This window comes from Dermacentor variabilis, chromosome 11 (genome assembly GCF_050947875.1).
Source record: "Dermacentor variabilis isolate Ectoservices chromosome 11, ASM5094787v1, whole genome shotgun sequence".
NCBI classification, from domain to species: Eukaryota; Metazoa; Arthropoda; class Arachnida; order Ixodida; family Ixodidae; genus Dermacentor; species Dermacentor variabilis.
This window is the reverse complement of record NC_134578.1, coordinates 65,442,612-65,469,940: the sequence shown is the minus strand read 5'-3', so window position 1 is coordinate 65,469,940 and position 27,329 is coordinate 65,442,612. Positions and strand designations below refer to the sequence as shown.

The 27,329-nt window shown below is 46.0% G+C and overlaps 1 protein-coding gene across 1 annotated transcript; it reads right to left on the bottom strand.

Annotated features, from left to right (window-relative positions):
- On the bottom strand, window positions 1-27,329 carry LOC142564940 (putative 4-coumarate--CoA ligase 3). Its single transcript, XM_075676153.1, has 6 exons — window positions 27,245-27,329; window positions 15,938-16,106; window positions 14,256-14,537; window positions 7,433-7,577; window positions 4,269-4,538; window positions 1-249 (listed from the first exon to the last, which is right to left on the bottom strand). The coding sequence occupies exons 2-6, from the start codon at window positions 16,103-16,105 to the stop codon at window positions 128-130; spliced, it is 987 nt and encodes a 328-aa protein (XP_075532268.1). The 5' UTR covers window position 16,106; window positions 27,245-27,329; the 3' UTR covers window positions 1-127.

The following is a 27,329-nucleotide window of genomic DNA, read 5'->3' as shown; positions in this document are numbered from 1 at the left end:
AAGAGCTTTTACTAGGGGTGCCGAAAATGGTTACGATAATTCAATAGTTTATTGGAAAGTCGCATCCCCTATGCAAATGTCGCGCGCACATGTTGGACAGGTTAGTATCAGGTATATCGCCATGTGGTTACTTGCGTCGCTCGAGAGAGCGAACCAAAGTGGCTCTGGTGACTTTTCCGGTGTCCGTCTTTGGTAGTGAATCTAGGAAGAAGACACCGCCGTATAGGTGCTTGTGTAAAGCATGGTTACCTGTAACGAAAGGGAAGCAATTATTGTAAAATCCTTTGCTTACATTGCCGATGTTTGAAACAAATTAAGGGCGTCATGCTGTGCCCCAGACCGGCGAATTTGGAACGGCCATGCGGCTAACCAAATTTTGATATTCGAGCAGTCATATCAATGCGCGGCTCATAATCTGATATCCAGACTACATTAGTGTAGCCAAGTGGGAGGTAAACTCTTCTCCACCCCAAAATTTCCGTACGAACACTGCCCCCTTCCTCTTTGACACCGGAACTGAAAATTTCAGGAGGCGGGCTCCGAAAGAGCGACACGTGAAGCGAAAACACCTGTTTACTTAGATTTGGGTGCATGTTAAAGAATCCCAGGTGGTCAAAATTTCCGGAGTCCTCCACTACGACGTGCCTCATAATGAAAAAAGTTGTTTTGGCACGTAAAACCACATATTTTTTCTAGCTTTTGTAGAGCCGCGTGAATTTCTGCCTCCGTTAGTTGTTAATCTAATTTTGCGCTTTCATTCCCGTTGTAGCTCGGATGGCTGCAAGGGCTTGCCTGGGTTATGTATTTCTGCTCTAATTAATTGGGAAATTCCTTTTCTGTGCGCTCATATGCATGTATTAACATATTAATGGCTTGCCTTTCTTTTTTGTTATTCTCAGGTTCAAGCAAGAACCTGAGCATGTGCCAGGCTTCTTCAGTACTTAACTGGCCGTCCATGCAATTACTTATATTGTCCAATAGTTGTTTGGTTCAATTGATCAACATATTTTACTATTTCTTTGCTGAGGAGCGCTATGCGTTTTCTTAACTTTATGGTATCTTCCTGGCCTTTAAATTGATTTTGATGCGACTACCTAGCTTCCTACATGTGAAGAAGTCTGTTGTCGCATTTCCCCAAGATAGATTCAGGTGGTACTATCTTTATGGCAGTTTTGACGTCATGCTTGAGATCCTTAGCCCATTGTTTTATGTCGGTGATGGAGCGTTGGTGCGTCTTCTCTTGCGTTCTACGAAATAGTTCCGAGTCTATTACTTTGATTTGTCGTTCCTTTGGTCTACTCGGCCCTTCTATGACCGCGTGGTGGTCATTACCCAAATCTTCCAGTGTGTTGCACTGCATCTTTTCAATATTTTTGGTAAAGGTGAGGTCTGGAGTTGTGTCCCTGTTTAGCGCCATGCCTGCTCTGGTTGGAGTGCCGCTCTCTGTGGTGAGCGTGAAGCCTCATCTTTGCGATTCGTTCCATAAGTTCCTTCTCTTTGATCTGGTATATAGATATTGCCACGTGGTGTGGGCGGCATTGAAGTTTCCTCCTCTATCTACCGAATTTCATCTAGCTGGTTTGAGTATTTTCTGGAAAAGGTTCTTGAATTTGTGTTTATGTAGCGTGGGTTGCTGTAAATGTTGACAATAAATAAGCCACATCCTTTCTTCTTTTGCGCGATGAGTCCCAATAGAATATTGTCTCTGTGCGCCCTGGCTGTGTTGAGTTGCACGCATGTTGTTTCTTTTCACCAGCGTGGTTAATACCTTGGTCTCTCCTTCGGCATGGCCAAGAGATCTGTATCCCGTTGGCTTTGTGATCCCATGTGTTTCCTACAAAACTGTGACGTCCGGTGTATTCTTGTCTTTTAAATATGCGCAAAACTGACTTTTTGTTTCTGATCCATTGCCATATCCTGAACTCTTTTTTAGCACACCTCATTCCGGGTGTGACCATGGGAGGGAGACGGGAGGTTGCAAAGAAGCTTACCACATAATCATTTGGTTGAGAAGTGGGTAAGAATTATGGTGCTTGTGATACACCAGAGGAAAGTTCTTTACCTGGTGACTGGTTTGCCTCTAGGATGTCTAGTCTACTCATAATTTCTGCTATTGCCTTAGCCATTTAGTTCGCCATTTCGTCTCATTTTTCATTTCCTTTTGTATCTTCACTAGGGTCTTTTGGGCATCACCTAATGCTTTATTTACAGCCGTATTATTCTATATCATTTATGGTTTGGACCTTGCGTTTCAGTAGAGGGGGCCAACCCTTTCGTCCATCTTATTGTCCGGGATTTCAGTTAGATTTTTCGTTCGCGCATGTGGAGCGGCAGTTACCTGGTTTATTTGGATTCTCATTCCTTTAGATTTTTCATTTCGTAGTGCATGCATGCTCGCATAATCTTCAACTGTGCGTTGTCGGGTTTTAGTCCCTTTATCTCGTTATTGGCATTGGCCCCGCCAGCACCCAGGCGCACGTCATAGACCACGCCTGCCCAGCTCACCGTGGTCGTCTGGTTTGCAGAAGATCATCGGGACCTGGAATATGGACCCGGGTCGTGTTCCCGTTGTCCTGGAGCCGGACTGGGACAAGGATCTGGATGGAACACTTGTTCTCGCTCTGAAGCGTCGTTCCCACGTATTTGTGAGGCCAGGCCTTTCACGAATCTCTGCCCTGTCTTCTCTTGAGGTAGCGTCCTCATGTTCTCCTTGTCACTCTTGTTGCAGTCTGTGCCAACGTATCTGTTTAACAATTAGGGCTTCTTGAATTTGAATTGGCACGTCTTAGCTGCAGCCGGATGGTCTTCGCCGCGAATATGGCATTTAGGTAGACAACTATGGCCTTTATCTGGCGTTGGTGTTTCACATCCCGCACAAACCTTGTTGTCGGGGTTGGGACACACATCCCCTCTGTGTGAAATTTGCTGCGTTGGTGACAGAAATAGACCTGTTTTCTGCACAGTAGTAGTGCATCGTAGTATTGCTTCCCTGTATCCGACATACGTGGGCACTTTGTTCCCTTCAAAGAGCTTAATCACTGCGGTAGTATTATCGAGCCTTTTTACTGATGTCGCCGTTGGGTTTTTGCTCGTAAGCACAGCTTCTGTGATGTCTCTTGGGTCGTCGTCAAGTTGGATTCCTCTGATGACTCCTTCGGCTTCATGTACGGTGCTGTATCGTAAGCATTGGCCCCGTAAAATTTGCCTTGAATCAAGATACGTGCTACTTCTTGGTATTTTATTACGTGCTGTTTACCCAATGTCCTTAGGATCATGATATTGTGATTATTGCTGTGGCAGACGATATCCTCCTTCCTTTTGCCTCGAGGGATGCCGGCCGCATCATGTACTGCCACTGTTAGTGTAACTATACCAGGCTCGGGTATTTTGACTCGTCTAGGTGGTCTGATTACTATCTTGTAATCCTTCTAGTGAAACGTGGCGTTCTACTGCCCTCGCGTACTTCCTCTAGCCTGCCTTTCCTTGGGTTATCATTGCGCTTGTCGAGCCGCATTGGTGACAAGGAGGTCTCGAGATGTTGGGAGGTTGGCCGGTCTGATCTGTGCCTGACCTCCTCCAATTCATTGCTTATATCGATTTCTTCCTGGGTTATGCTGCTCCCCTCTACGGTGACTTCCATGATTGAGAGAATCAGCGGTAATTGTTGAAGAAGCCCGCTCTACGGCGCGCGGCCTCACGGCGCTCCTGCCACTGAATGCGGACAAAAAATTGCCGTAGAGGCTTGAAAAATGGGAATCCCACCTGGTGTTTGGTACTCACTTTCTCCTGGGAACGAGATGAGTCTATTGGAGTGTAGTTTCGGTGGTTTATTGGCGAGTTGCGCTACAAAAAAAAATCGTGGAACACGGTGCCGACGTGAGGTGCGCCCGCTGCCCCCAGTTTCCTCTTTCATAAGAATGTACTGGGGCAAACCTGATTATTAAAAACCGGCGAGGAGCATGTTTATCCCATGCGTATTGTCGCGCGCTTACGACTATAAAAAAGCACGGACACATCCCTTGTGAAATCGTGCTAGGCGGGCTAGAAAGCACCGTCTACGTGACAGCGTAACTGATTAGTGGTTTTGCACTTAAAACACGTTCCGAACACAATTCTGAATTTTGAGGGGTTCGAATATATTGAATAGTAAATCTTTAGAATCTAATCGAATACGAACCGATTCGAATGGAATATTGAAGTTCGTATTACTTGCACAGCACTTGTCATTATGGACAGCGTTATTTGCTGAACAAGAACGCATAACTTACTCGCTACTGTTGCTTTAATCTTTTCGGCGAGCAGCTTTGAGTCTTTCCTGCGGCCCTCGTCTGTGAGCACCACTGCAGCCGCGGGCGCCTCTCCGTAGTCGGGATTCGGGATTCCCACAACAGCCACCTCGGCGATGTCAGTCGCATATTGACGGAGAAGAAGCTCTTCCAGTTCGGCGGGAATCACGGGGTTGTCCAAGCACTTGATCATCTGCTTAAGGCGCTCGACGATATAGATACGCCCGGCTTCGTCGTAGTAACCTGTGTCACCTGCATGATCATTGCCATGAGCCTCCCGTGAAAATGTAAAATTTATTTTCTGTAAATTATTTCACTTGACCAACTTTGCGACCAACCTTATTCCATACACCACTGCTACCGCGTGGGATGCTGGTATAAAAATAGTCCACAGCAGACCTAACAACAACGATAACTATCATATCAAGCAACTGTAGTTAGTGATATGTCAGCAAAGCAGCAGCAGTCTCTGTCAAAAACGCATGACGAACGCTCCCTCCAGGTTTCAAGAAAAAGTTACCTTGCTGATGCAAATGGCCCAAAGAGGGGGTGCCCAAGTTCGCGCAAAAAAAAATGAGTAATAAAAAGCAGCAATTGCCAAGTATGAGGATGAGAACACTAACTGGGTAGCAGGAATTAATTGCTGGCGTCTTCTACAAACTACATGCTGGCTAATGCCGGCGAGAAGTTGCACTGCATACGAAAGGCCCAATTTCCCGATTGTTTCCTTCGCAGAGACGACTACCACTTGGCCCTTAGTGACAAGATACTTTTTACCCGATATCCATAAAGCGTGTGGTTACAAAACGAAGGAGTGCCTGAGGTAGACAAAGGGCGGACGGTTATGCAAATGATTGGGAGACTCGGCAAGGTGATCTGCGGGGCATATATTCACAGAACTTTGAGCGGCTCTGGCCGCGTTTCGAAGACCGGTCGGTTACGATAGTTTCATTTCGTGTTTCAATAACCACGGCGGGCGATATTCTGAAGATCATCTTGTTTTAGCCGAATTGGTTGCGGCATACGAATGCACATCAGTTCATTATGACAGTGCGAAACAAAATGGTAATTTCGATTATATTTTATAATCAGAAGAATAAGAATGGGCTGGGGTGCGTTTGGCAGGCATTCTCAGATCATGAACAGCAGGTTGCCATTATACCTCAAGAGAAAAGTGTATAACAGCTGTGTCTTACCAGTACTCACGTACGGGGCAGAAACCTGGAGGCTTACGAAAAGGGTTCTAGTTAAGTTGAGGACGACGCAACGAGCTATGGAAAGAAGAATGATAGGTGTAACGTTAAGGAATAAGAAAAGAGCAGATTGAGTGAGGGAACAAACTCAAATTATTCACATCTTAGTTAAAACCAAGAAAAAGAAATGGGGACATGGGTAGGACAAGTAATGAGGAGAGAAGATAACTGATGGTCATTAAGGGTTACGGACTGGATTCCAAGAGACGGGAAGCGTAGCAGGGGGTGGCAGAAAGTTAGGTGGGCGGATGAGATTAAGAAATTTGCTGGGGCGACATGGCCACATCTAGTACATTACCGGGGTAGTTGGAGAAGTATGGGAGAGGCTTTTGCCCTGCAGTGGGCGTAACCAGGCTGATGATGATGAACGTAAACTACTTGGATAACAGGACACGTGCTGGAAGCTGTTCCGTCTTAAGGAACTTGCGCCACTTGGGGTGGTGCAAGTGGGGCTGGAACACAGGGTATGCATTTCACCGTTCGCTGACCTCTGCTTTTCAAATTCTCGATTTTGCGCCCGAGAGGTGCCGCCGTGCTTTGGAAGGCCTTATTACCACGACGTGTACTATGTCATGCTGTAACATGGCGACGGTGGTGTTCCACTTTATTGCCAAGATATTGAATTAAACAACTATAATACGTCTCTACAATAAAAGAGAAACAAGTTACACAGACAACTCATGAACTCTTTTCATAAGCATATGTACCGACCTAAGCGCGAATATCGATAATCTAGTACTCAAACATTGTACAAAGCTTCGCTTCCCAGATTAACTGTCACTTGTGTTGTATCCGCCTAATTTCCCCCAGGTAACAGATCTATGCATTTGGGTCGGTGATATATCCTCCCCGAACTCTTTGTATACAACAGTACAAGTACAACGCTTGCACTTTGGCGCACCCTTAAGCTTCCTGGTTTTCCAGATTTGTCAATGCGCAGCGAAGGCTGTTGTAATAAAATGCGCTACTGATCCACAATAACAAATCACGAAAAAATCGCACACGACAACTGGACAAGTACAACATCCTTTCTTGCAGCCTAGTAACGCATTTAAAATTAAATTAGATTATGGGGTTTTACGTGCCAAAACCACTTTCTGATTATGATGCATGCCGTAGTGGAGGAAATTTTGACCTCGTGGTGTTCTTTAACGTGCACCTAAATCTAAGCACACGGGTGTTTTCGCATTTCGCCCCCATCGAAATACGGCCGCCGTAGCCTTTATTCGATCCCGCGTCCTCGTGCTCAGCAGCCCAACACCATAGCCACTGAGCAACCATGGCGGGTGAGTAACGCATTTCACTACAGCATGTAGTACAACAAAGTTAGTCTAACCTTAGGCATTCTAGAAAGGCGTATGTTACTGAGTCGCCCAACTTCTGAAGTTTGACACTGTACGTGGCCTCGGAGACTGCAACATGCTATTATGTTTGGCTCAGTGCAGCATCCTCCATCACTTTTGATTCTGACATTGGGGGCGAAGTGTTTTGTGTGCCTAATTAGTTTGCATACTGTTAACTTTTTCTCTTTGGAGACAGAAGTATTTTTTCTTTCCATAAACAATTTTTCTTGCCTATACCTCAAGACTCTGAACATCTTATTTAGCGGGAGGAAAATTTCCAAGCGCATTTCAATAATATATAGCCCCCATCATATAAAATTTCAACATTTAAATTTGTATAGCGAGTGCCAATATAGTCCGAAAAATACAGTACTTGTTGTTGTACTGAATTTAAAGAACAGTCTAACTATCCCCAATGTGACTTTCATTATAGCAAAAACAGGTCAAACGTTGAATTAAAGCAAAAAGAAGTGGAAATCTGACACTAAACGAAAATAAACACCACTGTAGTTAGCGTTAAAATCCCAATAATTGCAACACTGCATCCTACCTGACTTGCTCCAACCGTCCTCGTCGAACAGATCAGCGGTTTCTTTGGGTCGTTTGTAGTAACCTCTCATCATCGACTCCGCGCGATAGCAGACTTCACCTGTTTTATGGGGACCGAGTTTCTCACCAGTAAGCACATCAACTATCTGAAAATCAACCGAAAAAGTTGATGTTAGCGTTAAAAATAAATCTGATATTTATTAGTAAGATACTAAAGTAAAATAACTGTCAATGCGCCGAACGCGATCGACAAAAATGATACAAATATAAAGCTTAGAGAAAGAAAACCGCTGGCTGATAATGGAAGGCTGTTAAAAGACATAAAAATTTTGTCATGCAGTTTAAACATTTGTTTCCGACCTGCGGTTCTCGTGTCTGCTACCGTCCTCTACGATGTGCAGCTGATCTGCTCAAAATGGGATTAACCACTTTTCGTTCCAGTTATTTAGAAAACTATAAAGGAGTGAATGTACAAAGGTAGCCAGGAACTTTGGAAGGATGTTTCTTCCAGATAAATGCGATGAAAGACATATTTGCAGTGATCATTAGCACAATAATAGGCGTAAGCGGATCCCGCATTAAGAAGGCTGGGGAGAGCAACGTGTCCTGCACGTCTCATGAACGACTGGCATCAATATTTCGGGAGTGGGGGCGGGGGAGGGGGTACTTACTAGAGCATATAGGTAAAAAAGATGGTTCAGCCATTCCGTCATTTCTTTGTTCGCAATGCTCAGTATTCGTAATCCTTGAGAATTACTACGCTAGGAAATTATAATCAACACTACGGCTACCTAAGCTAGAAATATGGCACGCAGCGCAAGGATTTGAAAGTTAGCGAGAGAAAACATTGTTATTGTGACAAAAGCAGAAGGGTCGGCTGGAGGAATTTGAACGCTAAATCTGTGGAGCGCAAACATCTTTAGAGTTCCAAGTTTGATGCTCCGGATCAAAATATCGTGTTCGAGCATTAACAGATGATGCTTGAAAAATGTGAAGGGACAAGCAGGCTCTTCGAACACGCGATTCGTAAATACTGCAACCAACATACCTGAAAGTGTTCTTTATTTTAGACATGAGCCTACATCTCCCCTAGATATTGTTAATCACACGTGAGCGTCGAATGGCACATCGACCTGTGACGGAGCGCACTTGTGAAAGTAGCCGGCATAAGCACATGCGCGTAGTGTGTCCTGGTGTAAAAGCATCATCCGCTGGGCTACAAGAATTATACGTAACGCCTTCTATTTATGAGCTAATCTATCATTTGAAAGTGCCTATTTTAACTACTATGCGCGCAGGAGCACGAGCGCGTACTTCTGTGTGCTTAGGGAAAGCACATAAGCAGAAGTATAGGGGCTAGGGGGAGCGTGACGGAATAGCCTAGCACACGATGCTCGGACTAGAGCATAGCATTTGCGCGCAGTCTTGGTCTCGCTAAATTCGTAGGGGCGTTCCGCGACGCGGCGCTGACCGTCGTGTCTGTCGACCCTCCAGTGAGATTACTAAAATGTTGCTGGGTTGCACATGAGCTCGCAGAAATATGCCGGAAATTTTTCTGAGCGCATTTCGGCGAACGTTATGGCGGCCTTATCTATAGTTTCGTTCGGCGAAACAGGTGATTTGATTATATCGTGGGACTGTGTTCGACGTGAAACGTATCGTTGAATTGTGGTGGCAATGAGAACATCTTGTGTCACCACTGGCGAAAACTAGCCCACCGTTATTCCACAATGAACTATCTTGTTATTTTGGCACTGGAAAGAGGATGGCGGAGTGCAGAAATCAATAGAACTGCCGCTTGATAATATAGAGTGCAAGAAAAACTGCCTACCGTTACGTGACTTAGACCTATGCAGAAACAGCTATTGAGCTTAGATGCATTGATGACATTGCATAATATCGCGCACTATGTCCTAGCTTGTATGTTCGTCAAAGAGTGATTTCTCATTTCGACTTAGCGTCTGCTTAAATGTAGCGGAGCCTTCGTGAAGACAACCAGAATGATGGGTTAAACGGATTCTGAAGAGAAACACTAAGCTGCATTTCAACGAACTAGAAAACTTCAGAAACGAGAGCAGTTTTGTTCCGTGCAAGAAGACGATTATTCGCCGACAGATTCCGAGTTACCGACCACAGTCTTCTTCCTCAATTTTTCTCGCTACCTCGATGGTGTTTTTGCCTCGTAGTCATGAATTTCACTGCCCTCAACGAATCAGACGGTGCCATAACATGTGGCCGCGTGGGTAAAAGTCGGCTACCCGTTCCGTTACAAGGAGCCGAAATAGAAGGCTGGCCACGACGGATGTCGTCGCTGATATGGAGTCCTCTAACGAAAATATTGCCACGGAAGTGGGACTGTATTTAAGCAACTTCAGTTCAACATAACGCAAAATGATGCTCCTAGATTGTGCGGCAGGTGCTGCTTCCTAAGACGGCCGGCCGCAGGCCGAGACGACGGAAAGTGAAGCCTCGCCTTTTTCGAGAGATGGCGAGGCGTCGGAACCGGCGTCGACTGAAGAGAGTCCGGCTGTTCGAGAGGTACTGCAGCAACTCCAGACGCTACTCACCAGCAGCATCGACTAGTAAGTACTCGAGTTTCTACATATTGACCGCATTGCTGGCGCACAAATAAATGCTACTGCTCCGTGCAACTTGGAATGAACGCGACGAAGCAAGGCAGCTGTACGGGCTTAACATCCTTCCCTCGTACATTGTGCAATGTCTGCAACGGCTTCTAAATCTCTTATGCAACACTCCGGCGAAGTTGATAAAATTTTATGTTTAGCACAGTTGAAGACACTGCCTACGGGTCATCGCGCAGTGGCTGCGAATATGTCAGTCTTAGTAAAGCGTTGGTTCGGGCTGGTAATCGTACGTAGTGTATCAGTCTTGCGTGCTGATTTTCGAGCAGATTGCGTTCAGTAGCACTCAGGGGCCCTATAACGCAGAAGTATGCGATTATGTTTTTGTCCCAATTTTCTGAAGCCAAATTATGTAGGCGTCGACTCAAGCACCGGGTGATGGCCCGCAGCTTTGTTTGTACAGACCAATGAAACGCTCTTCTCCTTTAGAGATGATCGTCTTTGTTTACTCTCAAGCGGATAGCATTTCTTAGCATGAGCGGCTTTTCCTATCTATTTGACTAACAAGAGGCGAAAAGCACGCAGAAGAGGCTTGCATTTCGGTGTGGCCGAGCTAGCGCAGTAAAGGCGATATGAGGGCGATGCCTGCGTCGGCGATTAAGACGCTTCACTTTGCTTAGCTTTCGTGACTGGTAGAAAATCTCGTCGGCGTGCAACGGAAGGGTAAATATGTCACTAGAACGGATTCTAGGTGAAGAAAAGTCGACAAAGTGATGTTGCAGAACAGTAGATAACAGGGCCAATTGGTAGAGATTAACGGTTGATTGGAAGCGCACAGGTATTCAACGTTGTGTGCCCCGTTGCGCCTCGTTCTTTCTTCGTTGTGTGGATTGGAATGAATCAATTCAATACTGTTTAGTTAAGTCATGCACAAACAGTGTATAAATGTCATACCGGATGAGCTTTCGCGGCTTTCCTGACGTCGCGTGAGAGACGTACGAAGTGAGGATGACCAGAAAAATGTTTCACCAATCTCGGAGGGCTTATCGAAGAAATGGAATGGAAAAGTTTGGAACAGCTTTATGTTATGGCGCCTCAGGATGGTATTTCCTGATCACAATTCTGACACATTTCAGGAAATGGAGCAATGAAGGTATCAACTCCGGGTCAAAGTTCTTCGTAGACTGTGGCCCTAATCTAACTCAATCGACTCAATCGCGGTCGAAAGTGCCCCGTGTGACCGTGGTATTACAGGGTTGCTTCAAACGACAAATATTTCCGCAACCAGTGCCTTCAGGGGCTGTTTAGGGAATATTGTTTGATATACCATTTTCCGTTGTTTAGAATAGTTTCTATGCAGGAGTGAATGAGTGCTGTCCGTCATCAAATATTTCGACGTTACATTAATGCGGTTTCATTTGTGGCTGTGGGCACCGCATTGGGTTCATTGACATCACGGAGAAAAACAAGCCTCTTCTTCTGTGAGGTCGGCAATCCTGTGACTCCTGCGCAGCTCGCAGGATGCATCACAGAGCATCAGTAGCTCCACTTCGTGTTTCTGAATCTGCTGGTACCCAATATTGCGCACTTTGGGCTGCGGGCGTGGAGAAGCCTCTTGCATGAAGCCATCCACCAGTAAGCTCCTTTCACTTGAGGGGACTGCATTAACGCGTCAATTTTTTTTCCTAACTAATGCACTTTCTTATTACCGTACTGAATATGCTATCATCACTGTAACCTGCGCCTTGTATCTGAGGAATTTTATTGGCCGGTCTAATGAGGTTCCTGTTTCACCTTACGGTAATACGTTGCCTGCAATTTTCGAAAGCAATGAAACAGGTTCTAAGCGTCAGTGGATCCCTACTGAAACTGCTGTGCGTGCCAGCATTACTCCAACTTGGGAAGTGTGGCTCATCTTGCTGATACAGCAGCAAATTATTCCCGCAAGTATCACGTGTGTCCCCCTTCCTGTATGTGTCGCTAAGAGAAGTGAAAGCTTGCGTGCCCTATCACTTCTCGATGCTGCTATCCTGCCATGTCGAGGAGCCGCAGTATTTGTACAAGTGCTCGCCGCTCGGCAATAACATCAGCTGTGGGACTCTGCTCTTCCTTGCGGTCTTTGAATTGCAGCAGTGTTTCTTCACAGCAGGAAATCTGTCCCACCAAATGGCATGTGCGTCAATGTTCCTTTGCATGCCTCTATTAGCAGTGAGAACTTGCACGCCCAATCACTCCTCGACAATGGTATGACAACAATGACGACAATGACAGGACGACATTGTTGCAGCGATGGCGTGGCAACAACAGCAAGACCAGAGTCGGATGCCGTAGTTAGATTGGCGACGATGGAACGACCGAGATGACAGTGTGGCAACATATGCTTGAAGGCTGTGAGATGTCAAAGCAATGATGAAGATGGTATGACTACGCTGTGAGGACAATGAGATCACGACAAATGCATGGCGAGAAAGGTGTAACAACGACTTCATTACAAGGCCTGTATGACGATGATGGTCTGGTGACACGGCTGCCTGACGAGAGTGATAAGCAAGCTGGAGAGACAACGATGCTCCGACCATGACATCATTTTGATGACATTATGACAACGGATGCGTGATTGCGAATGTTTGACGAAGACGCAATGTCAACGATTGCACAATAACGGCGGCATAATCAAGATCAAGACGCCTTCGTCCTGCAGTGGACATGAAATGCGCTGGCGATGATGATGAATAAAGATTTAATGATGACAGCTTGAGTACAACAGCCTTGAGCAATGCCACAGACGGTCTGACGTCGATGGGATGACGAAGAAAAGATGACGAGGACTACATGACGAGAATCAGACGATGAAGTTAGAATGGCGACGATTGAACGATGACGACGGTGGCATCACAACAATTGTGTGAGAACGAATGCCTGCGGGTCACTGTATCACTACTACAGAAAAGCGACGCTGGCATGACAACGGTGTTAGAACAATCGGATCACGATGAATGTATGACATCAATGACGTGACAAATACTGTGTCAGGGAACCTGTGCGACGACGATGGCGTAACGATGGCGGCATAACGAGAGGCAGATGAGGAAGCTGGAGTAAAAACAGCGACTGCACATCAACGATGGACGTGATAACGTAGGCATGACCACTGAAGGAGAATGGTGCGACGGCGATTGTATGGCGAAAACCGGATAACCAACCTGACACAATGGCGTCGCAACGTCTACGACGCAATGACTATGACCGCATCATGACCATTAGCACATAGCTAGTGGCCTAGCTAATAAAGCTATCAGGCAACTTGGACCAGTGGGTCGGAGTCGAAGGCGTGACGATAACGGCATGACGGGAGTGAGATCAAGAAGTTAGAATGACGACTATAAAACAACTACGAGCACATAAATAATATAAATTTTAAATTAAGATATGGGGACTTACGTGCCAAAACCACTTTCTGATTATGACGCACGCCGAAGTGTGGAATCACGGAAATTTTGACCACATGGGGTTCCTTAACGTGCGCCTAACTCTAAGTACACGGGTGTTTTCGCATTTCGCCCCCACCAAAATGCTGCCGCCGTGGCCGGGATTCAATCCCATGACCTCGTGCTCAGCGGTCCAACACCATAGCCACTGAGCAACCACGGCGGGTACATAGATAATAGGTCACACTTGTATCCATGTAGGTGTAACGGGCTATATTGATATACATGGTGGTGTTTTAGAGATTTAATGAATTTTTTTCATATAGCATTCTGGAGATGCTTTCACCAGTTTGGAGATATGCGCCATTAGACTTGCCATAAATATGCACTGTTGTTCTACTTAGTTTTGCGTTGAAGCACGACATTGGAACACCCATTTATTTCGTTCCACACTTTCGGAAATAATTTTTAGAAACTGAGGTCATCCTGGAAAATTACTTCAAGTGGATACGTTCTGCAAAGCTCACTGGCTACATCTCGTAAATTGCAATACGTACCTTAAAGTAATGAATGAAGAAGCTAATCAGTTAATTTTCGTAAATTCGTCGAATATGCATTTCGATTTGTCGTACTAGTAATGCCCGCCTCCTCAAATAATAGAGCTAAAGCACAAGAATCACGCTGTCGGCCGCAGGTGACTTTCAAAAATTCCATACAACCTGAAATTACCTCCCTGCATAGATAGGCCCAAAGCGCCCCAAGTAAGCAAATGATTCTATTCTCATTGAAAACGGTGGCGTCTAGTGCCTCTCACCTTGACTGTAACATTCGTAGCAGGGAAGCCGACGTCAGCGCTGATACGGAGCTCTTTGCTCTTAGGCGGAGAAGTAACACAGCAGCACGCTTCGGTAGTTCCGTATATGTGCACTAGGAGCTCTAGACCGGCGAACACTCTACGAGCTTCTTCGGCCAACAGCGTCGAAAGGAAGCTGCCACCCGCGCCGATGCCCCGCATGCTGGGCAGCGTTCTTCCAGTGCGCCGCATCTCACGCACCAGAGCTTGGAGCTTGCCTGGGAACATCTGCGCTGCCGTCGCCTGCAGGAGGTGGAAACCCACAGCGTGAGCAAATTCTCGAACCAAGCTTTTCATGCGGCTCTTTCAGTTTCGGTTACTCATTCTTCAAATGGGCGGCGGGTGGGGCCCTCACGGTTATTTCATATTTTTCATTTTATCTCTATTTCCATGATTTATACGGTCATGTGGGCTTGTTTCCAGTTTACATCAACATATTGTTGAATTTATTTTCCGGCGTTCTGCCGCGGTTCGCCGCGATGTTATTCTTCGATATAGGATCTAATAGGAGGTCGCGCTCACACTCGCGTGACTGTGGGACATCCTTTTGAGTTTATGTGTTTTAATGCAGTGCATGACTTGTATTTATGAGTTCAGAGAAAACCGTATAGTTCTTGTTCGACTCCGCAGATAAAAATAAAGGGCTTCAATAGGCTTGGCTAAGTTTGGATTAGTATGCATAACAGAACAAATAGTGGTCAGGAAAGGGATAAGGTTTCTTTATGATATCTTGAGCACTCGAATCGACATAGCGAAGGAGCGCCGAATAAGAGTTTCGGTTCAGATATCCCGTAGAGGTGAAACACCTAAGAACCAATGTAAGGTCAAGCATACGATTCGGTACGCTGATCGATTACGCGATATCGTCTAGAAGATCCCACTGTTTTGTGACGCTTGTTGTGTGGGCCAAACTGTCTGAAGTCATGCTGAATTATTCGGGGAGATGAAGACTTGAAGTATTCATATTTGTCAGTGTGGCAGTGTATTCAAATATTTCATTCCGCGACAGCTTAAACGGAAATCATGCGGGCAGTTTCAAGAAGCTATAGGGAGATTTACGTGACGCCTTTTATTTCATAGATGACTAGACCATAAGGAAGTCTTTGGATGAGAAAATAAACCATTGATCACTGCCTTTTGATTGCCGCTCAACAGCGTCATTGTGTTAACTTATCAAACACTCCATGCGATTCCGATTTCGTTGCCTCCGTTGGCCGAAATTTAGTAAAGACCGAGCATGAATGCACATTTTAGATTAAAGAAATAGAATCAATCGCAGCTGATGACCTGCAAATAAGTTCCTCAAAACCTTTTTAGCCTAAGCAAAACGCTTTGGACGTTACATCATAATATCTTAAACAGGTTTGAATATTTTTGTTGTATACCCGGTATTTTGTAGAATAGTAAAAAGCGCTCAATAAACAGTGCAGTTGGAGGGGACTCTAGTTCAACACGTTATTCGACCGCTCACATCCCCTTTTAATATCTACCAGTTAACTGATGGATTGGCAAGGCCACTTGTTGTGAGCGCGCGCTTTAGCTGAGAAACCGCCTTGTTACGAAAAAGAACTAAACGTGAACTAAGGAAATGTGACGTCATATTAACTTTGCTTTACCAGACAAAAAATTGAGGACAACTGAACCTTGTATTTATCGATAGCGTCCATTATTTCCAGAGGGGTCATGTTCACTGGCACAAGTGCGTACGTTGCGCCGTCAAGAACAGCTATCATGCCGTACAGCATGCCCGCCTGATGTGTGATCGGGTTCAGGCCAAGAAGGATGTCTGGCTCTCCCCAGGGCACATGCATCCTGCACAAAAAGAGAAGTAAATGAGTGGCCCACCACAAAATGAGGATGCTTACGACCTACTAGTGTAATAGCCAAACGTGTTCTTGGATCTTCAGACGTTGGTCCTTCCAGCAATGACACTGCTCCTTGCGTATACGAGAGAACTACTGGAAATGCACTAAGCGTGAAAGCAAGAGGACCTTCTAAAATATTTCTGGGAAAATGAAACTCGTTTCCAATAGGCGGCCTAAAAGCGGAGTGGAGTACAGGTAGAACACGGGGTTTTAATCTCATGTTATGCTACTGACGCGCCATACTGCTGACCCTTCTCAACGAATTAAGGGCCAACCTCAGCGTAATTTTGGATCGCCTAACGAGTCCCATTTCAGATTGCTTAGATAAAGAGGCGCTTCCTTGCAAATCTATACCATTAAAATACGAGTCTATGCGCCACAGAAAGATCGCAAAAAAGACGTTTTTGATACCAAGACCAAAAAAAAAATTATCCTTACCGCTCACATGTAGGTAACAGTAATAGTGAGGCTATCATTGATGTTCACGGAAACGGCGAAGCGTCTCGGTTTCGTCTATGATAAAAACCTCGCCCTAGTTTAGTTTAGTTGTATGTCCACACTCGGAGGTTCTGAAGCTTCATTTGTAGCTTCATGTAACTGAAAATATGATCGCACAACGTTTCAGCAAGTCCAGCTTCTGTAAATGCTTCTGGACATCATGCTTGCTTATCCAAGCTGCTGCTGAGATTCTGCACTGATGTCTGGCGCTACCAAATGAATTATCCAGGTGATGTAATTTAGTTGGCCGTGCGGCGCTATTGAAGTACTTATGCTTTTTATATCCTTGTTTCGCCACGCCTCATAGTTATTATGAGAACGGACGTAAGATCGGTCAGAAACAAAGAACAGAACAGACTTAGCACTCATTACAGAACTATATAAAATAAAGATATTTAGTACAATATATGGGATAATAACTCACAGTGATCGCCAGCGCATGCTGACGGTATACTTCTAAGCCTTCGAATTCTACGTTCAATGAAAACACTTTCGCTAAACTCCGTCACCGTCATAACTTGAGACCGGATGTCTAGGCACTAAAAATTGATTTTTTGGGGCTTTTATAACAAACACTAGATTTGTATTGAAAGCATATATAGACGCCAAATACTGTCTTTTAGGCATGAATAAGCTTAAATAACAAGAGCTTGAAAACTCAAAATCTAGGGTTTTTCGTGCCAGAACCACCATGTGAATATGAGGCATGCGGTAGTGACTCCGAAAGAATTTTGACCACCTGGTATACTTGAACCTGCACTCAATGCACGGTACACGGCCGTGCACCGCGAACACACTGCGGCCGCCAAGGCTAGGATTTCATCCTGCGCCCACGGTCTTCGCAGCGCAATGTCAAAGCCACTATGCCACCATGACGGGTATTCAGTACTTGCACTGTGCACCTGTGGTGGAGGTAGTTGTGGTGGTGTAGCAACAGACGAGTTCAGCGAGGTGATCAAGGCCGGCAACTGCTCCACCCGAGCGTCTCTTATAAAATGGCTGTGCTATTTAACCACAGCGATTTGTCCTGTCTTTGTCTATTGTCCAATCAGACCAGTCTTTCTTAAGAATCCGATAAGGAGAAGTGAAGTCTTTTTGTGGCCTATAAGTGGTCGTTCGGGGAACACAAGGTGTTGCAGACACGTATGTGGAAGGTCATTTTGTTGCATATTATTCAGGAGAGCATCCCTTTTGTCTCGGAATTTTGGGCACGACTACAGACTACAGAAAGTGTTCAATGTCTCCTGTCTCGTTGCATGTCGTGCAGTTCGAAGAATTGATGCGCCCGCTCTTAGATAACTATGCTGGTGTACTAGCATTCATTCATTCAGAAAACTTTATTAGTGTCCTGAAGCCCGGTCTTTTCAGACCGAGGCGGGCCGCGTCCACGTCGGCACCGCCAGGCCGAGCCTTATGGCGTCATCGTGGACCCTCTGGGCAGCCAGTAGCCGATCTTGATATGAAGTACTTGATATCATCTTGTGCCCTGGCCTTATTCGATGTAGAAATGGGGCTTCGCCTCGACGAAAACCCTCGGTTACGCATGGCATATGTGATGGAACCCAAAGTGACCCACAGTGGTTTGTCAGTTTTCTTGATTGTTCTTCGGGCCCTTGAGTTTGGGAGGATGTTGGAGTGCTGCGTACGCACGACCATCAGCTTTTTCGCTGCCAGCAATATCAATGTAGTAGGAAATGTACCGAAGCTTTACCTTGAAGCTTTTGTTACCGAGTTATTTCACGAGGGCTAGTGATTTGCGGGGAAACTTGATGGATGGTAAGCCACGGTAATTTTGTTGCAACGCGTCCTTTTAGTCTGTAAGGAGGACCAAATTTTGTGGAGGCAATGTCTTTAGTTTGTGCAGAGCAGCAGCTATTGCCACGCCTTCCAAGACTGTCGGCGAAGCTATACAGTCCAGACGGCCAGACCGCGCATATCTCAGGAACGGAATATAGAAAGCAGCTGAGCAGCGATGATCGTCTACTCTGACAGAGCCATCTGTGTATACTTGGATGTGGTTCGAGTAAGCCGCGTTCAAATTCTCCAGAACCAGTGACTCGGCTTCTGCAGCTGGAATGCAGCTCTTTGACTGCAGTCGTGGTACACTTAAGTTGCATGTTATATTATCGATGTCCTGGGTGGGTCCACATTTTCCCTCCGTGTGGAGCAGCGTAATACTAAAACACAAAGCATGTTCAGTGCTTCATCAAAATATAGACGCGGCAGTTACCTACACGTTCTAAGAGGGCTCTACCGGGTGAAGATTCACTCAGACGTAGTAGTTGGTTTACCAGAGTCTGTGAAGCCTGAAGCTGCAGAGGTGGTGACAGAGCTTTGTAGAGCACTTTTCTTGCTCGATGCTGGCTGACGAATTCCCAAACACAGCTTAAGACCCTTTCTGTGTATGATTTCAAAGCGCTTCTATTGGCTATATGAGGGTGACATCAGAGGTAGCTGGTATAGGATCCCACTCGTAACCAACGCGGTATGTAGCCGTAGCGTCGACTTCTGGTGGTTGCTCAAGCGTATGCCAACGACTGGCTTGAACACATAAAGCATGTGCGACGATGACGCCACAGTGTGGTCAACAGCGTGGAGTCAAAGCAGCTTGTGGTCCAAGGTAATGCCTAGAAATTGGGCGTTGGTGACTTGTCGGATATGGTACCCATTCAAAAGCTACTTCAAGCGTCTAGGTTTTCTTTTAATTTCAGGAAATAGTATGAGTGATGACTTCTCTGCTTATAGTGATAAACCGAGCGTAATCAAGTGGCCCTGAATGGCATTTACTGTGCCCTGGGCTATTCATGCGAGGCAACGATGCTTGTAGCCAGAGACCCACATGCAGGTATCATAGGCACATACAGACATCCTCAAGGGCGCTCGATAGTTTAGTATTCTTGGGAGAGTCGTCATGGCAATGTTAAGTAATAAGAGAGGTGAAACACTCCCCTCTTGTACGCCACGAAATATGCCAATTTCACCGCTCAAAGTGTCACCAAGGCAAAGTATGATGCGGTGATCATTGAGAAACATACGTATGAAGTGCAAAGGGTGACCCGTGGTGTCTATTGGAACTGGCTGATGATGGCTGTTTGAGACACGTAGTTGTAAGCCCTGGAGACATCCATAAATAACAAGTGTCGACATGCTGTCTGCATTTTAATGTTCTATATCACTTAGCAGCTCCAGCACCTGGTCCTGAGCAATTAGATGCTGCCAGTCAGACATACAGGATGGTAGTTTCCGACCGTGCTCAACCTGCCGGGAGACTATTGTGCATGCCATCTTCTCCATAGCTTGACTGCCCAGGAGGTCGGCAATACCGCTCTGTACGGCTCCAGAGAAGTCGGATTTTTTCAGGCTTAAGAACCGGTGCTATCCTGAGATAGTTCCTCTGGCCCTCACTTCGTTGAAAATTTCAGCAGATCACGTCGTCTCTGAGCCGCTAGGTTAGTCAGCATCTGATTGCTGATAAGGTCAGGTTCCACCGCACAGCGACGTCTTAGGCTGCTCATAGCTAGTTCCAACTCTCTGTGCGAAAGGAGCATCCATCAGAGACGACGATAGCGTGGGAGCCGGGTTGGTTGTGCCTGAGGACCTACGAGAAGAGCACACTTGCCAAAAGGTATTTGCAAGATAATCAAGTGACATGCCTAACTTCAAAGGTAGGGCTTCAAATGGCTTGATTGGTCGGATCATTCTAGCAAGGTTATTAACGATCCGCCATATCCTAGGCACGGGCGTGAAGACTCAGATGCTTGCAGAAAATGCTGCTCATTGACCTCTTTTTAGTTTCCTTGTGTAACTGCGAATCACTGCATTAATTATGTCATATATTGTCTTCACTAGTGGGTCAACCATAGTCCTCATCCACCTTCGTTCCACTCTTTTGCCTGTAGCGCCCTGATTTTTTAGCTTTAAGCCCAGAGCGGGGACAAGTGGTCAGGTAGCTTCAGCTCCGCGGTATCGAAGGTCCTGCTACGTAGCATATCCACAAGTAAGTCACTGGATGATTCTCATAAGCCGTCCTTGTACGTACCCAAATGCGTCACTGGACAGGATCTTCGGCTGGTGGTTCAAAATCCAGCAATGTTGACGAAGACAGGAAAGTGGTCGCTGCCCAGTATATCTTTACACGTTGTTGATGATGAAAGAATGCCCGCTCAGTGTAATGTGAAATGAAGGACACTGGAAGAGACCGGTGTTCGGAAAAACGTTGGCTGTATGTCATTCACCACACAGAATCCCTCAGTAGCTAAAGCACTGTCAATTTGTTTTTCCCACGAACATCAATCACTTTGTCACCGCAGAGGGTATGGTGCATATTAACGTTCCTACATATAATCCTCGGTGCAGGGCAGTGGCTGAAGAGGTCTCTTCTGATTTCTCTCATAGAGACTTTCTGATGAGCGCTCAGAAATACGGACGCCACGTCGTGGCTTCATTTTCCCAACCGCACTTCCACAGCAGTTACCTCCAAAGCACTGCTACTGACGTCTTCAACTGGTAGGGCGGAATGTGGTATTTCTTCTGAATTTTACAATAAGTTAAAGAAGCTTACTTCACCTCTCTCGCTGTCTAAAGTTTGCAGAAGAACGTGATTTGCGTAATAACTAACAACCTTTGTACAATCTTTCAATAAAAATAAGAAAGGCATTTCCCTGTTAAAGCGGCTATTTACCTGGTTGTGTAGAAGCACGCCACGTAACTGAAGTGAGTCACCTCAGCGCCCTTGGGCAAACCAGTGGTTCCCGATGTGTAGCACACAGCAAGAACGGTGTTTTTGGGATCAGCGACAGGGCACTCGCGGAACTCATTTTCATCGATCTTCGAAAATTCGGAGGTAGAGACAAAGTCTGCTGCTTGTCCCACGGTGAATCGTCCCTGAATGGAAAATAATTTCAAAAGACCGTTTTCATGACTTCCCGAATCTCATCAGAACTCTTACTGCATGATCATCGTACTCTGGATGGAAGACCTTGTGCAATAACAAAAGACCTGTCTTTGAGGTGCTGCAGCCTCATGTAATTACACGTCTTGTGGAGGTCCTCACCGAGCCACCTACACCTGAATCAACACAGTAAGCAGAGCGAGCTGCTGGGTTAACATTTGTACGTATATGTTCAGCGCTGCACAGACACAGTATGGATGGTTTCACCCTACGGTAGGCCATACCAGAAGAATGTGCAGGATTCTGCGTTCAGAACAGAAGAGGCTGCTCATCAAATGCCTCAGGGCGAAAGGCGAAGGAAGGTAACGACAATGTCGTTCGTACAAGTTGTCCACGGCGAGCCAGTCTACGTTGCATTTCTTTGGAGCAACTTCCGGCCTGGTCTGCCCTGCAGAAAGAAAACACCATTTCCAGGAAGCACAGTGCTCAGCCTGGCGGGAATCACTGCCCCAGAGAAGAGAGACGTGTTCAAACTGGGACCGAAATTTTTCATGCAACCGAATTTATATGCTCTTGGAAAGATAGCTGCAATTAGACCAGTTACAATGCAGGTTGAAGGAAATTACATGTCTGGAAGTATTTCGAGCGTGTTGTCGTACTTGCTAGGGCTCTTGCGCTTACCGATGCGAAGTAAGAACGGATGCGAGAGCTGGCACGTACAAGGAACGCGTAGATAACACAGGCTTCAGAGGACGAGAGCAAGCAGGACTTTGGGTCGCGGCGATGCCCTCTCCCCTCACGCAATAACTGGTGAAGCACCAGGTCTTCTATTCTGCCCCCGTTCTGCTTCGTCGAGGAACGCAAGGGGCGTGGCGTCGAGTGCAGTGGGATTTTAGGTGACGTTTTGCACAGACGCCGGCTTTTCCATTCAATGGGCCCATTTCATGCTTTCGCATAAAAAACTAAGTGCCGTTCCACTCTGCGAAGACGGATCACCAGCAAAGCTGTATATGTGTGCCCCTAGTGGCAAACTGCACCTCCACCGTGGGTCGGCCCGGCAATGCGCGGTCTTCGGGATCGGCGAACGTATGGGGAGTGCTCAACGCCTGCTTCACCTCCGCCGCAGGTCAGCTCGATATTGCACTATGTTCGGGATGGCCCCACGTACGGCGCCAATGAGCCAGCTGTGAAAGAAGAAGACTCTGCAGCCAATTCTGATGATAGTTTTGTGTCTACACATGGACACGATCTTGGGGGAACTAGCCCTTAGTAGCTTCGCTGCAAAAGCAGAAAGATAAGCTAGACGTCATTCCATACGCACACCGGTTGGGACATGAACTGGAGAAAATCGCTAATAAATATCAGGTACGAGAGTTCTGTTCTGCGAGAAATAATTTAAGTTGATGTGTAAGCTGTTCAATTAACGTCGGAAGGTGTCAACATTGCGTCAGATCAAGCACACACGGCAGTTCGTCCTGTGTTCAGGAGGCGTGTCATAGGCAATACTGCTTTTGCGCAGCAAGGTGTACTCCGGACAGATTTGACGCTGCTGAAATGTGAGTATTCGATAACACGATGCTGCTGTTAGCAATTTTACGAGCTCAAATCTGGCCACACATTGCAGGTGCTTCCAATGCAATTCCCTGTTATAGCAAACCAAAGTGCTGTTCAAAAGTTTGCCGTGGTTCAACGCCGTCAAACCATGTTTGTCGAGTGATAGCACGCTTTTGATTGCTTTAGAAAAGGACGCAGACGCTGCTCGTTGCAGCAGCAGCAGCGAGCGAATTGATCTTCATGCTTGGTCTCGCTGCAACGGGAACTAAGCGTCGAAAGCACAGCGCATGCGCTGCTACCAGCACTCGGCGCACTTTCTACACTTGGCAGATGGCTTTCAAGATACGGGCACCGACGCGGCCTACGCAGCAGCCGGCGGTAGTGGCAGGCTAAGTCCAAGTTTGGCCTTTGTTGGGCTTGAAGGTCAAATTCACGGAAACAGGCGTTTGCTGGGATTGTAACTGGAGTAGAAGAGCTATCGCTCTAAAAATGGCAGTAAAACAACCTGCGAGTTAGTCCAGGCGTATCATATATACGCGTACTGATTCCGCCTCTTTGTGAACCAAAAGTGTATTGCATCACAAAGAAACTCAATTTTTGAATGACCTGATTTCTCGGCACTCTTGTATAGCTGGTACGCACTGCGTGACCTAAGTATCTGAAATGATCTGTCAAGCAATATACTTTCAGTTGTTAGTAAGCGATCGTGTCCTTCATTCCTTGTCCCTCGTATGTGTCGTGCTGCTCGCACAGGTAAAAATGTTCTCCTGAGCCTCCTTACCACGCGGTAGAAAAGTTCCGTAACAAATCAGCGTAACAGTTTTCATAAAAACCGCTAAAGACGAAGACGAAATCGAAGGAACACATACGACAGGGCTGGCGTTACATCCAACTGGAAGTAGCGTTTGTAATAAACGACAGTTGGAAGTAGCGTCAGTCCTGTCCCATGCATTCCTTCGACTTCGTCTTCGTCTTTAGCGTTTTCTTTTAATGAAAACTGTCAAGATGAACGAACTCGCCCAAGTCAAGGTATTTTTGAAGTCAGCGTACTATTCTGTAACCCATCAGCGCAACTTGACTTACTGAGCTCACAATTTAACACTTGAGTTGCACTTTTGCGCCATTTCGCGTGCTTCGTGAGAAACGAAATCGAACGTATAGTGCTGCTGCGGCACGCTCGAGAACACCGCGTGAAGCGTGGCACAAAGTTCTCGTGCGTTTGTCTGCAGTGTTAATGATTTTCGGCTCACATCGAAATCAGAAGCTGTCGCGTTGGCTTCTAGCGACTGGGGATGGATCGCGTTTACTTTCTAGCATACTTGCAGCCAATGTAAATTAGGCATAACTTGTTAACAATGCATATCGCATCAAATGTGCGTGCAAGCGTATCAGATACGGAATGCGCATTTGAGCGGAGCATGTAAAACAAAGCGTGTAGCACCAACAATCATAAAGAAATTGCAGTTCCGCTCGAAAGGCGGCGCACCGACAGCGATAGCAAGGTTTAGCATTGTGATTGAACTACGCGGTGTTTTTTAGAACATAAAGAATTCTTTAGTCGCCAGGGGCACATAGCCGAATCGTGGTCTTTGAGCTGGATTACTCGATGTGGCAGACGCTATTCCCTGATAAATTGAGATTCGCAATCGCATCATTAGAAAAAAAAATTAGCAGAATAATTTTCCGTGAATAACTTCATTCGGCACATACTGCAATGTGCGAGTTGTTGCCGGTGAGTTTGCAAGGCGTATCCATCTCGAACGACAATTACGAATCTCACAAGCTTCGACATATGTGCCGTGAAACCTGGGGACACAATGCGCTACTGTGCCTCTTCCTTTTTAAGAAGCAGTAACATTAGGCATTCAAGCACCAACGTAACTGGAGCGCCCATATAGTTTGCCGCACACTTTGGGAACGAAGGTTTGCATACTGGCGTCGTCGTGAAAACTTTTTCTATATGGATACGCCTTGCGAACTTACCCACACCCGCTACAATAAATAAAGTACAACATGAGCCACAATGTAAAAGAATAAAACTTAATAGAGAAATATTTGTTAGGTAGACTAACAAATATTTGATAATTAGTCGGATGTGAACTTTGATTTTGTGGCCGCCGAAGAACTGTCCGCCTCTTCGAGTTATCCAGTTCAAATACTAGAGTTATGCTATCTCCCTAAGGCGATCTGTAGAAATTCTCTACGGTAAAAAAAAGCACCAGGTACAATTCTCTTTTTTTATCAACATTAACATACTGATGTCTTTTGTGGGGTACCCCGTCAGGAGCAAACATACAGGGAATACGTAGCAAGGCTGTATGATTACTTGGAAAACGCACCAAGTGAGTCGCGCAGTAAACACAATTTCCCCGTCCTTCCATTTACAGCCTAGTGCCTAGCATCTATAATTCACTATTATTAAATAAACACAGTAAACTGATTTGGAAGACTCCCCCCGGCCTTCGTAAATGTGGCCGTCAAATAATGCGATAATGCGATACTTACTCCCACAAGTTCTAAACTCTGTAGCAAACGGGAATGATGTACTTATAATGATGTTTTATCCAAGAATACTGTTTCCTTTTTGCAATTGTCGTTACATTATTTGTAATATATGTGGCATGCTATCTGTGCCGCTATCGCATTGTGCAAGGGATGCATAGACCTAGTCTTAAAAAAGGCTCTTTACTTCCGCTGCCAGCATCACTCACGTTATCATCTTCTATCTTGGTGATGTGTTAAAATGACTTGAATTAAGCTGGAATCTAATGCGATTTATAACTTATAACAAAATATATGGTAAAAGAACAAATATCTTTTTCTTTGGTGTTAGTATATCACATATGTAAGTACTGAAGATTTATCAGCACGATTAATAGGCAGGATATTTGGCAAATGTATGCAACAATACAAAAGCTGTTCACATTTCTGATTGAAATAGCCACTTATATGTGAATTATAGCTCCACTAACATTAAAAGAAAGCAGAGGCGTATAGGGTTTCTCAATGTGCGCTTTGAAAGCAGACCACTCTAGACTTGTCAAGGCAACCACCTCTGCTGTGCACTCTCATAATGTGAGCAATCAGGTATTTTCGAGACATTCTGCTGGAGCTGCCGTATGCAGAAGTAGCAGATCAAGACTTTTGCTTTCGAATGTCTTTTTGTTACCTAACTTTAAAATTTCGGGCCGGACCATACATATGTTGCCGGATCCGCCAGCGAAGCTGTCGATCGCAGACCGAGCAACTATGGCCAAACTCCGTGCGTAAAAGCACTCTCTCGAATTTGGCATTCGCCCCGTCGAAACTCAAAGGAGGTGGCAACTCACGTTTTTGCCGCTTCGACGCAGACTCGAATGAGCTAGTTTGACGTTTACGAGCGGCCTCCTGTGCGGGATCTTCATCGGTAGCTTGCGCTCGACGCCGATGATTAGACTCTTGCACCTGCTGTTGCTTACTTTCTTCGGAGGCAAAGTCACTGACCGCACCCTCCACTTTCACGCGGGCAAGTTGTCTTCGGTTATAGTTGCGTCTCTGCTGCCGACGCCTCTCCTCGTACTCGGCCTGTTCTTCGGCCATGCGCACAATGCGTGCTCTTCCCACTTTTTGTTGGAGTTGCAACTGTTGCAATGGTCTACCACTGCAATGCACAATCCGGTTCATACACACCGCGGCGGCTACCTCGGCACACAACCCCATGTGTTCTCGCCACAAGTGCCGCGCCGTTGTATGGAGGGCAGACGACACCAAATGCAGCCGGCAGCAATGGCGACCAGTGCGGGTGCACTCCCCCACTGCGCAGGTGTGGCACGCGTGTCCTTTCTTTCTTCTGCACCGTACTATCGTTCGGTATTTTTTTTGTACACATTACATACGTTATCCAGCCCAGATACACCCCCCCCCCTCCAACCTTACGAGAATACGCATACTGCTCCTTCATACAGGTCCGTCAGGTAAACAGCTTCGCTTTTAAACATCCGGTGCAATTTCTACATCTCGAAGTTATTCATACGTAGCTCGGCTACTGCGCCGTAACTTCACTAACAATCGCCTTTGGAAATGGCGCAAGGTATGCGTTCCTTTTGAGCACTTACTTAACGTACACAAACGCCTCCAAACACTGCACATGCGCTGCAACTCACCTTTAGCTTTAAGCCATCAACTGCTTTCCTAACCTTCTCTGCATTCGGCTCATCGGTGATGACGTGTGTGCAGTCGCCGTCTTCC

Excerpts from the sequence above, each read along its gene's own strand:
- LOC142564940 (XM_075676153.1), bottom strand. The coding sequence starts at position 16,105 with ATGCATGTGCCCTGGGGAGAGCCAGACATCCTTCTTGGCCTGAACCCG. Across the intron at positions 14,538-15,937 it reads ACGCTATCGATAAATACAAG|GCGACGGCAGCGCAGATGTT; the intron begins GTTCAGTTGTCC and ends CACCTCCTGCAG. Across the intron at positions 7,578-14,255 it reads CTACGAATGTTACAGTCAAG|ATAGTTGATGTGCTTACTGG; the intron begins GTGAGAGGCACT and ends GTTGATTTTCAG.